This window comes from Saimiri boliviensis, chromosome 11 (genome assembly GCF_048565385.1).
Source record: "Saimiri boliviensis isolate mSaiBol1 chromosome 11, mSaiBol1.pri, whole genome shotgun sequence".
NCBI lineage: Eukaryota > Metazoa > Chordata > Mammalia > Primates > Cebidae > Saimiri > Saimiri boliviensis.
The window spans coordinates 27,238,088-27,250,478 of NC_133459.1; the positions used below are offsets into that span (position 1 = coordinate 27,238,088).

At 49.1% G+C, this 12,391-nt stretch overlaps 1 protein-coding gene and 1 pseudogene across 1 annotated transcript in view; both read left to right on the plus strand.

Moving 5' to 3' along the window:
* Window positions 1–340: 340 nt before the first annotated feature.
* TRNAU1AP (tRNA selenocysteine 1 associated protein 1) overlaps window positions 341–12,391 on the plus strand; it is a 31,753-nt gene continuing 19,702 nt past the window's right edge. The window contains exons 1-3 of the mRNA XM_003944579.4: window positions 341–479; window positions 979–1,076; window positions 11,941–12,040. Of these exons, the coding sequence (XP_003944628.1) occupies window positions 453–479; window positions 979–1,076; window positions 11,941–12,040 (225 nt within the window). The 5' untranslated portion in view covers window positions 341–452. The remainder of the gene's footprint in view (window positions 480–978; window positions 1,077–11,940; window positions 12,041–12,391) is intronic.
* On the plus strand, window positions 7,781–10,117 carry LOC120366049 (small ribosomal subunit protein uS5 pseudogene; annotated as a pseudogene).

The following is a 12,391-nucleotide window of genomic DNA, read 5'->3' on the forward strand; positions in this document are numbered from 1 at the left end:
GTGTGTGTGTGTGTGTGTGTGTGTGTGTGTGTGTGTATGGTTTTGTTTTCTAAATATATAAAGTCAGAAGTAAACCCAGGTAACCCAGCTCTGTGTGTGCGCGTGTGCGTGTGCGTGTACGTGTGTATGGTTTTGTTTGTTTCTAAATATATAAAGACAGAAATAAACCTAGGTCACCCAGCCGCCTGGGCCAGGTGGTCCCTGCCGGGTCCCATTCCAGCCTGAACTCCGGCCATCGCGATCCGGAAGCCCTGCGCCCAGCCGGGTTGCAGGAAAAGCCCGGAGCTGACTCCACCGCCCGACCCTCGTAGCTGAGCTCGGGAGCCTGCGCAGTAGGCGTCGGAGGCGCATGCTCGGTAGCGGTCTCCGCAGCCAGGATTGGCGCCCGCGCAGGGGCCTTCGAGCCCCGCCCGTAAAGCCCCGCCTGTAAAGCCCCACCCGGGTGCGCGGGCATGGCGGCCAGCCTGTGGATGGGAGACGTGAGTGAGGGGAGCCGTCTGGGGTCTGAGGACCAGGAGGCATCTCTTTGTGGCGAGGGAGGAAGGATCTGAGGGGGAGGGGACTTGGGATCCCAAAAACCGGAGATGTGAGGCGGGGGTTCTTTTTGGTGACACAGAAGCGGGTTCCAGCATCTAAGTGAAGAGGCTGAGTCAGTGGAGCTAGGGGTCCTGGAGTCCCACCTGGGTTCGTGCGAAGGAGAGGTGGTGCTTTGGGCACATAGAATGGGAGGAATCCAAGAACTGAGGCGCGCTGTTCTAGGACCGCAGGGTGGTGGTTTCTAGGTCCAAGGGGAGGCTCCCTAAAGCGGGGCAAGCTTGAAGCGGAGTTGGGGGTTCAGGCCGCTCCGCAGAGGCGAACCTGCCCCCTCGCGCCCCCAGCGGCGCGTAGCCAGCCCTGGGCTGACGGGGAGGGGCTCTGGAACCCGGAGTGGGAAGCCCTGTGGCCGGCCTGAACCGCTGTGCTCTTGTTTTTACGCAGCTGGAACCCTACATGGATGAGAACTTCATCTCCAGAGCCTTCGCCACCATGGGGGAGACTGTAATGAGCGTCAAAATTATCCGAAACCGCCTCACCGGGTAAGTCCATTTCAGTTCTCTCTTAATACAGCTTGCTGCAACGGTCATTTACGAAATGTAATATCGGAGTCATGGCTTCTCACTACCCTTAGTAATAGTCATTGTAAAATTGTAACAGTTAACACTTTGAGGTCCTAAAGAGTGGAAGTAGGCGGCTGGGCGCGGTGGCTCAAGCCTGTAATCCCAGCACTTTGGGAGGCCGAGGCAGGTGGATCACGAGGTCAAGAGATCGAGACCATCCTGGTCAACATGGTGAAACCCCGTCTCTACTAAAAATACTAAAAATTAGTTGGGCATGGTGGCGCATGCCTGTAATCCCAGCTACTCGGGAGGCTGAGGCAGGAGAATTGCCTGAACCCAGGAGGCGGAGGTTGCGGTGAGCCGAGATCGCGCCATTGCACTCCAGCCTGGGTAACAAGAGCGAAACTCCGTCTCAAAAAAAAAAAAAAAAAAGAGTGGAAGTATAGCTTCTACCTTAAGGGCAGGACTCACCTGGCGTGGTGGCTCCTGCTTGTAATCCCAGCACTTTGGGAGGCCAAGGTGGGCGGATCACCGGAGGTCAGCGGTTCGAGACCAGTCTGGCCAACATGGTGAAACCCGTCTCTACTGAAAATACAAAAATTAGCCGAATGTGGTGGCGGGCACCTGTAATCCCAGCTAATCAGGAGGCTGAGGCAGGAGAATGGCTTGAACCCTGGAGGCGGAGGTTGCAGTGAGCCAGATGGCGCCACTGACTGTAGTCCAGCCTGGGTGACAAGAGCAAAACTCCATCTCAAAAAAAAAAAAAAAAAAGGGCAGAACTCAAGCCAGACTGGGTTTGAAAGCTATTTCTTTTTTTTTTTTTTTTTTTTTGAGACTGAGTTTCGCTCTTGTTACCCAGGCTGGAGTGCAATGGTGCGATCTTGGCTCACCGCAGCCTCCGCCTCCTGGGTTCAGGCAATTCTCCTGCTTCAGCCTCCGGGGTAGCTGGGACTACAGGCATGTGCCACTATGCCCAGCTGATTTTTGTATTTTTAGTGGAGACGGGGTTTCACCATGTTGACCAGGATTGTCTCGATCTCTTGACCTCGTGATCCACCCGCCTTGGCCTCCCAAAGTGCTGGGATTATAGGCGTGAGCCCCCACGTCCGGCCTGAAAGCTATTTCTGCTGTATGACCTTGGGCGAGTTACTTGACTGCTCTCTCATTTACTTTGAGTATAAAAATTGAAATAATAATAGCACCTACCTCCTAGAGTTATGGTGAGAATTAAATGAGTGAATTCACATTCATCATCAGGACAGTGTCTGGCATATAGCATATGCTCAGTAAATATAGTCAGATTATGATTTGCTGGGTAATAAGCACTTTACATTCATTATCTTCTTAAAATCACAAAAACCTCTGAGATAAGTACTATTATGAAGAAGCTTAATAACTTGAAGAATTATAATAAATGACAAGTCAGGACTTGAATTCAAGTCTATCCTGAAAGCTCATGAGGATCCTCAACTTTTTTTTTTTTTCTTTTTTTTTTTATTTTTTTGAGAAGGAGTTTCACTCTTTTTTTTTTTTTTGAGACGGAGTTTTGCTCTTGTTACCCAGGCTGGAGTGCAATGGCGCGATCTCGGCTCACCACAACCTCCGCCTCCTGGGTTCAGGCAATTCTCCTGCCTCAGCCTCCTGAGTAGCTGGGATTACAGGCACGTGCCACCATGCCCAGCTAATTTTTAGTATTTTTAGTAGAGACGGGGTTTCACCATGTTGACCAGGATGGTCTCGATTTCTTGACCTTGTGATCCACCCGCCTCAGCCTCCCAAAGTGCTGGGATTACAGGCTTGAGCCACCGCGCCCGGCCTGGAGTTTCACTCTTGTTACCCAGGCTGGAGTGCAATGGCGTGATCTTGGCTCACTGCAACCTCCGCCTCCTGGGTTCAGGCAATTCTCCTGCCTCAGCCTCCTGAGTAGCTGGGATTACAAGCACCCGCGACCATGCCCAGCTATTTTTTTTTTTTTTTTTTTTTTTTTTTGAGACGGAGTTTCGCTCTTGTTACCCAGGCTGGAGTGCAATGGCACAATCTCGGCTCACCGCAACCTCCGCCTCCTGAGTTCAGGCAATTCTCCTGCCTTAGCCTCCTGAGTAGCTGGGATTACAGGCACACGGCACCATGCCCAGCTAATTTTTTGTATTTTTAGTAGAGACGGAGTTTCACCATGTTGACCAGGATGGTCTCGATCTCTTGACCTCGTGATCCACCCGCCTCGGCCTCCCAAAGTGCTGGGATTACAGGCTTGAGCCACTGCGCCCGGCCTTTTTCTTTTTTTTTTTTAATTCTAAAGTCCAAAGCAAGAGGGTCCTTAACTTTTATGCCATTCATTTAAAAAATTGGGCCAGGCTGGCTGGGCGCGGTGGCTCACGCCTGTAATCCCAGCACTTTGGGAGGCCGAGGCGGGTGGATCACGAGGTCAAGAGATCGAGACCATTCTGGTCAACATGGTGAAACCCCGTCTCTACTAATGGTGCAAAAAATTAGCTGAGCATGGTGGCGCGTGCCTGTAATCCCAGCTACTCCGGAGGCTGAGGCAGGAGAATTGCTTGAACCCAGGAGGCGGAGGTTGTGGTGAGCCGAGATTGTGCCATTGCACTCCAGCCTGGGTAACAAGAGCGAAACTCTGTCTCAAAAAAAAAAAAAAAAAAAATTTGGGCCAGGGGAAGTGGCTCACATCTGTAATCCCAGCACTTTGGGAGGCCAAGGCGGGTGGATCACTTGAGGTCAGGAGTTTGAGACCAGCCTGGCCAGCATAGTGAAACTCCATCTCTACTAAAAAGACAAAAAAATTGTCTGGGTGTGGTGGCTCACGCCTGTAATCCAAGCACTTTAGAGGCCAAGGCGGGCGGATCACCTGAGGTCGGGAGTTCAAGATCAGCCTGACCCACATGGTGAAACCCTGTCTTAAAAAAAAAAATTAGCTGAGCATGATGGCCCATGTCTGTACCTACCTGTAAGGCTGAGGCAGAATGGCTTCAACCCGGGAGGTGGAGATTGCAGTGAGCTGAGATTGTGCCATTGCACTCCAGTCTGGGCAACAGAGCAAGACTCCGTCTCAATAATAATAATTGTTTTTGGAGATACTCTATGTGCTATATGTGCTACTGTTCTAGATTCCTGGCTGAAATAATCCAGATATAGCCCTTGCTCCTGGAGTTTACTACATTTTAGTGGGGAATGAGACAATAAATAAGTTAACATAACCAAATGCACAATATTTTCAGATAGTGGTGCTCTATTGCCTCCGTTTTCTTTGTGTTTAAGGTCTTAGTTTTCCTTAGGGTTCTGGTTAGAAATGAGAAGATTCCTTTAACAATTTGACATTGTTTTATCGAGCAGCCACTCTTTTCCAGGTACTCTACTACATGTGGCTTGCTAAAACATCAAATGGTGCCAGGCATGGTGGCTCATGCCTGTAATCCTAGCACTTTGGGAGACCGAGGTGGGCAGATCACCAGGTCAGGAGTTCGAGATCAGCCTGCCCAACATGGTGAAACCCCATCTCTACTAAAGATACAAAAAATTAGCCAGGTGCAGTGGCATATGTCTGTGATCCCAGCTACTCAGGAGGCTGAGGCAGGAGAATCCTTTGAACTCAGAAAGTGGACGTTGCAGTGAGCCAAGATTACACCATTGCACTCCAGCCTGGGTGACGGGGCAAGACCCTGTCTCAAAAAAAAAACATAATAATAATCAAATAGTTTAAAAATAGAGATGAGACATTTGAATTACATTTTGTGTATTCAGAACTCCATTACCTAGGAAAACATTTTTCTTCCGGGCGCGGTGGCTCATGCCTGTAATCCCAGCACTTTGGGAGGCCAAGATGGGTAAATCACCTGAGGTCAGGAGTTTGAGACCAGCCTGACCAACATGGAGAAACCCCATCTCTAAAAAAAAAAATACAAAATTAGGCCAGGTGCAGGGGCTCACACCTGTAATCCCAGCACTTTGGGAGTCCAAGGCGGGAGGATCATGAGGTCAGGAGATCGAGACCATCCTGGCTAACACAGTGAAACCCCATCTTTACTAAAACTACAAAAAACTAGCCAGGTGTGGTGGCATGCACCTGTAATCCCAGCTACTCGGAGGCTGAGGCAGGACAGTCTCTTGAACCCAGGAAGGTGGAGTTTGCAGTGAGCCAAGATTGCGCCACTGTACTCCAGTCTGGGCAACAGAGTGAAATTTGGTCTCAAAACAAAACAAAACAAAACAAAATTAGCCTGGCATGGTGGTATATGCCTATAATCCCAGCTACTCGGGAAACTGAGGCAGGAGAATCGCTTGAACCCAGGAGGTGGAGGTTGTGGTAAGCCGAGATCACGCCATTGCATTTCAGCCTCGGCAACAAGAGCAAAACTCCATCTCAGAAAAAAAAAAAAAAAGGTTTTTTTAACTGGTAGATCATGCCTACCTAAATATTTATGTTCTTACTCTTATAAGCAAAAAACCCCAGATAATCAGCTACTGTTGCGAAAATTCATTCTCTAATACTTTTTACTTTTTAAAACAGTCGTATGCTCAGTGCGGTGGCTCACACCTGTAATCCTAACACTTTGGGAGGCTGAGGAAGGCTGATCACATGAAGTCAGGAATTCGAGACCAGTCTGGACAACATGGTGAAACCCCTTTCTACTTAACAAATAGAAAAGTTAGCCAGGTGTGGTGACACACCTGTAGTTCTAGCTACTTGGGAGGCTGAGGCTAGGGAATCGCTTGGACCCAAGAGGCAGAGATTGTGGTGAGCCAAGATTGCGCCACTGCACTCCAGCCTGGGTAACAGAGAGAGACTTGGTTGCAAAAATAAATAAAACATTAGCGGCGGATGGGGAGGGGGGCAAAAAGAAAACATTAGCTAAAACGCTAGCATAGATTCTCACAGTTTTGTCTCTTTTTTTTTCCCCCTCTGAGGCAGAGTCTGGCTTTGTCACCCAGGGTGGAGTACAGAGGCAAGATCTTGGCTCACCACAATCTCTGCCTCCTGGGTTCAAGCGATTCTCATGTCTCAGCCTCCTGAGTAGCTGGGATTACAGGCGCTCGCCACCATGCCTGGCTAATTTTTTTTTTTTCAAGACAGAGTTTTGCTCCCATTGCCCAGGTTGGAGTGCAATATGCCTGATCTCGGCTCACCGCCACCTCCGTTTCCTGGGTTCAAGCACTTCTCCTGCCTCAGCCTCCCAAGTAGCTGGGATTACAGCCATGCGTCACCACGCCTGGGTAATTTTGTATTTTTTTTTTTTTTTTAAGATGGAATCTCACTCTGTAGCCCAGGCTGGAGTGCAGTGGCGAGATCTCGGCTCACTGTAACCTCCGCCTCCTGGGACACAGTTCAAGCAATTCTCCTACCTCAGCCTCCCAAGTAGCTGGGATTATAGGCACGAGCTACCGTGCCCAAGTAATTTTTGTATTTTTAGTAGAAACAGTGTTTCACCATGTTGGCCAATCTGGTCTTGAACTCCTGACCTCGTGATCCACCTGCCTTGGGCTCCCAAAGTGCTGGGATTACAGGTGTGAGCCACCGCACCCAGTCTAATTTTGTGTTTTTAGTAGAGATGGGATTTCTCCATGTTGGTCAAGTTGGTCTTGAATTCCCGGCCTCAGGTAATCTACCTGCCTGGGCCTCCCAAAGTGCTGGGATTATAGGCATGAGCCACCATGCCGGCAATTTTTTTTTTTTTTTAGTTTGAGACGGAGTCTTGCTGTGTTGCCCAGGCTGAAGTGCAGTGGTGCAATCTTGGCTCACTGCAACCGCTGCCTCCCAGGTTCAAGCAATTCTCCTTCCTCATACTCCTAAGTAGCTTGGATTACAGGTGTGTACCACCATGCCCAGCTACTTTTTGTATTTTTGGTAGAGATGGGTTTCACCATGTTGATCAGATTGGTCTCCAACTCCTGACCTTGTGATCTAGCTGCCTCGACCTCCCAAAGTGCTGGGATTACAAGCGTGAGTCACCAAGTCTGGCCAATAATTTTTTCTAATTTTTTTTTTTTTTTTTTGAGACGGAGTTTCGCTCTTGTTACCCAGGCTGGAGTGCAATGGCGCGATCTCGGCTCACCGCAACCTCCGCCTCCTGGGTTCAGGCAATTCTCCTGCCTCAGCCTCCTGAGTAGCTGGGATTACAGACACGTGCCACCATGCCCAGCTAATTTTTTGTATTTTTAGTAGAGACGGGGTTTCACCATGTTGACCAGGATGGTCTCGATCTCTCGACCTCGTGATCCACCCGCCTCGGCCTCCCAAAGTGCTGGGATTACAGGCTTGAGCCACCGCGCCTGACCAATTTTTTCTATTTTTATTAGAGGTGAGTTTTCATCATGTTGGCCAGGCTAGTCTCAAACTCCTAATGTCAGTTGATCTGCCCACCTCGGCCTCCCAAAGTACTGGGATTACAGGCATGAGCCACTGTGCCTGACCTTAATCTTTATTGAAATAAGATTTTCGGCTGGGCGCGGTGGCTCAAGCCTGTAATCCCAGCACTTTAGGAGGCCGAGGCGGGTGGATCACGAGGTCGAGAGATTGAGACCATCCTGGTCAACGTGGTGAAACCCTGTCTCTACTAAAAATACAAAAAATTAGCTGGGCATGGTGACACGTGCCTGTAATCCCAGCTACTTAGGAGGCTGAGGCAAGAGAATTGCTTGAACCTAGGAGGCGGAGGTTGCGGTGAGCCGAGATCGCGCCATTGCACTCCAGCCTGGGTAACAAGAGTGAAACTCCTTCTCAAAAAAAAAAAAAAAAAAAGTCTGAGTTTTGCTCTTGTTGCCCAAGCTGGAGTGCAATGGCACAATCTTGGCTCACTGCAACTTCTGCCTCCCGGATTCAAGCGATACTCCCACCTCAGCCTCCTGAGTAGCTGGGATTACAGGCATACACCACCATGCCCAGCTAATTTTTAGTAGAAACAGGGTTTTACCATGTTAGCCAGGCTGGTCTCAAACTCCTAACTTAGGCGATCTGCCCGCCTTGGCCTTCCAAAGTGTTGGGCCACCAGCTGCTGGCCAACCCTGTCTCTTAAATAAATATTTGGCTGGGCTCGGTGGTTCATGCCTGTAATCCCAGCACTTTGGGAGGCCAAGGCAGACAGATCACCTGAGGTTGGCAGTTTGAGATCGGTGTGACCAATAGGGAGAAACCCCGTCTCTACTAAAAAAGTACAAAATTCTGTAATCCCAGCCCTTTGGGAGGCCGAGGCGGGTGGATCACCAGGTCAAGAGATGGAGACCATCCTGGTCAACATGGTGAAACCCCATCTCTACTAAAAAATACAAAAAATTAGCTGGGCATGGTGGTGTGTGCCTGTAATCCCAGCTACCCAGGAGGCGGAGGTTGCGGTGAGCCGAGATCACGCCATTGCACTCCAGCCTGGGTAGCAAGAGCGAAACTCCATCTCAAAAAAAAAAAAAAGTACAAAATTGCTTCTTCAACAAAACACCAAATGGTGGATGACGCCGGTGCAGCAGGGTGGGGTAGGGGGGCCCTGGGATGGGGATCCACGGTGGCTTCCGAGGAGGTTTCAACAGTGATATCCGGGGCCAGGGTCGCGGCCGTGGATGGGGCCGGGGCCAAGGCCGCGGAGTTCATGGAGGCAAAGCCGAGACTAAGGAGTGGATGCCTGTCACCAAGTTGGGCCACCTGGTCAAAGACATGAAGATCAAATCTCTGGAAGAGATCTATCTCTTCTCTCTGCCCATTAAGGAATCTGAGATCATTGACTTTTTCCTGGGGGCCTCTCTCAAGGATGAGGTTTTGAGGATTATTCCGGTGCAGAAGCGGACCCGTGCTGGCCAGCGCACCAGGTTCAAGGCGTTTGTTGCTATTGGGGACTATAATGGTCATGTCGGTCTGGGTGTTAAGTGTTCCAAGGAGGTGGCCTCTGCCATCCGTGGGGCCATCATCCTGGCCAAGCTCTTCATTGTCCCTATGCACAGAGGCTACTGGGGGAACAAGATGGCAAGCCCCACACCGTCCCTTGCAAGGTGACAGGCCGCTGTGGTTCTGTGGTGGTGCGCCTCATCCCCGTGCCCAGGGGCACTGGCATCATCTCAGCACCTGGGCCCAAGAAGCTGCTCATGATGGCTGGTATTGATGACTGCTACACCTCAGCTAGGGGTTGCACTGCCACCTTGGGCAACTTTGCCAAGGCCACTATTGATGCCATCTCTAAGACTTACAGCTACCTGACCCCTGATCTCTGGAAGGAGACTATTCACCAAGTCTCCCTATCAGGAATTCACGGACCACCTTGTCAAGACCCACACCAGAGTCTCCGTGCAGAGGACCCAAGCTCCAGCTGTGGTTACAACATAGGGTTTTTATACAAGAAAAACAAAGTGAATTACATTGAAAAAAAAAAAAAAAAAAAGTACAAAATTAGCAGGGCGGGGTGGTGGGTGCATGCCTGTAATCCCAGCTACTTGGAAGGCTGAGGCAGGAGAATCGCTTGAATCCAGGAGGCAGAGGTTGCCGTGGGCCAAGATCGAGCCATTGCACTCCAGCTTGGGCAGCAAGAGTGAAACTCCATCTCAAATAATAAATAGTCAGCTGTCCTGAATTTAGATCCATACTTTAGCACATACCAGCTATGTGATTTGGTTTTCTTGAGACCAATCTCACACTGTCGCTCAGGCTGCAGTATGTAGTACAGTGGCATGGTCTCAGCTCACTGCAGTCTCCGCCTCCTGGGTTCAAGCAATTCTGCCTCAGCCTCCTGAGTAGCTGGGACTACAGGGTGCGCCACCACACCCAGCTAATTTTTTTGTAGTTGTAGTAGAGACGGGGTTTCACCATGTTGGCCAGGATGGTCCCTATCTCCTGACCTCCTGATCTGCCCGCCTTGGACTCCCAAAATGCTGGGATTACAGGCATGAGCCACTGCGCCTGGCCTACATTTAAATTTTTATGATAGTCCCCACAATATTGATAGTTTTTTTCATTTATTAGTGAATTATAATCCAATCTGGGAACCTGCATAACATTTAGTTCTGTCTGAGTCTGTTAATGTACGAAAGCTGGCCAGGCACGGTGGCTCAAGCCTGTAATCCCAGCACTTTGGGAGGCTGAGGCGGGTGGATCACGAGGTCGAGAGATCGAGACCATCCTGGTCAACCTGGTGAAACCCCGTCTCTACTAAAAATACAAAAAATTAGCTGGGCATGGTGGTGCGTGCCTGTAATCCCAGCTACTCAGGAGGCTGAGGCAGGAGAATTGCCTGAACCCAGGAGGCGGAGGTTGCCGAGATCGCGCCATTGCACTCCAGCCTGGGTAACAAGAGCGAAACTCCGTCTCAAAAAAAAAAAAAGAGGTTGGCTTTCGTACATTTCTTTTTTTTTTTTTTGAGACGGAGTTTCGCTCTTGTTACCCAGGCTGGAGTGCAATGGCGCGATCTCGGCAACCTCCGCCTCCTGGGTTCAGGCAATTCTCCTGCCTCAGCCTCCTGAGTAGCTGGGATTACAGGCACGCACCACCATGCCCAGCTAATTTTTTGTATTTTTAGTAGAGACGGGGTTTCACCAGGTTGACCAGGATGGTCTCGATCTCTCGACCTCGTGATCCACCCGCCTCAGCCTCCCAAAGTGCTGGGATTACAGGCTTGAGCCACCGCGCCCGGCGAAAGCCAACCTCTTTCTTTTCTCATATTGTTTAATTTTTTAAGGAGTTAAGACTAGTTGTCATTATATAAGATCCTACATTCTGGATTCATTTGTTTTACTTGTGTTTTACATAGTCTATCCATAAAATTTCCTGGAAACTGGATATTAGATTTAAAGGCTTGATGAGATTACATAAAACAAGTTTGGCAAGAGTACTTCACTCATGATAAAATGCATAAATAAATGTTTGCTAAATGAGTCTGGGGCCAGATGCCGTGGCTCAGGCCTGTAATCCCAGCACTTGAGGAGGTGGAGGTGGGTGGATTTCTTGAGGTCAGGAGTTCAAGACCAGCCTGACCAACGTGGCAAAACTGTCTCTACTAAAATTAGGAAAATTAACCAGGCATGGTGGTGGGCACCTGTAATTTTAGCTGTTGAGGAGGCTGAGGCAGGATAATTGCTTGAACCTGAGAGTCAGAGGTTATAGTGAGCCAAGATCCATCTAATTAATTAATTAATTAATTAATATCAGTGAATCGGGCCAGGCGCAGTGGCTCAAGCCTGTAATCCCAGCACTTTGGGAGGCTGAGGCGGGTGGATCACGAGGTCAAGAGATCGAGACCATCCTGGTCAACATGGTGAAACTCCTTCTCTACTAAAAATACAAAAAATTAGCTGGGCATGGTGGCGTGTGCCAGTAATCCCAGCTACTCAGGAGGCTGAGGCAGGAGAATTGCCTGAACTCGGGAGGCGGAGGTTGCGGTGAGCTGAGATCGCGCCATTGCACTCCAGCCTGGGTAACAAGAGCAAAACTCCGTCTCAAAAAAAAAAAAAAAAAAAAAAGATCAGTGAATTTTGGATTGGCCCAGATATTCATGTTTGTAAGTTAGGTCCTTATATTCATGTTTGTAAGTTAGGTCTGAGCTGGGTTTTGGAGGGAACAAAGACTGTTGACTCAGATTGGAAAACCATTTCTTTCTCCCTTCAAGGCTAACACTCATCTTGAGTCTTTTTATTTTCTTTTTTGTTTGAGACAGAGTCTCAAACCAGCCTGTTATCCAGGCCGGAGTGCAGTGTGGTGTGATCTCAGCTCACTGCAACCTCCACCTCCTGGTTACAGTCTCCCAAGAAAGCTGGGACTGTCGCAAAGTGTTGGGATTACAGGTGTGAGCCATTGCGCCCGGCCTCATTTTGAGTCATTTTATCTTTAACCATTTTCTTTCTCTGTTTGCTTTTTTTCCAGGATCCCAGCTGGCTACTGCTTTGTAGAATTCGCAGATTTGGCCACAGCTGAGAAGTGTTTGCATAAAATTAATGGGAAACCCCTTCCAGGAGCCACACCTGTAAGGACATTTAGATAATGATGATGTTGCCATTATTATTGTCATTGCTTACTACAATCTCTTGAATCCCTACTGTATACTTATTTTATGTAATCCTTTTATTTAATCCTGTAACAACCCAGTACAGTAGGCATTGTTATCTTTGTAGGCCCAGGAAAGTGAAGCTCAGGGAAGTGAAATAACTTGCCCAAGGCAACACAGGTAGTAAGTGGCAGAACCAGGATTCAGACAAAAGACTGGTTACTTCTTAAATCCATGCCCTTCCCATTCTGCATTGCTGCCTCCCATAACAGAAGACTTGAAACTCTGGACCTCTTGCCTGATTGAGAAACTAGAACAGGCTGGCAGCAG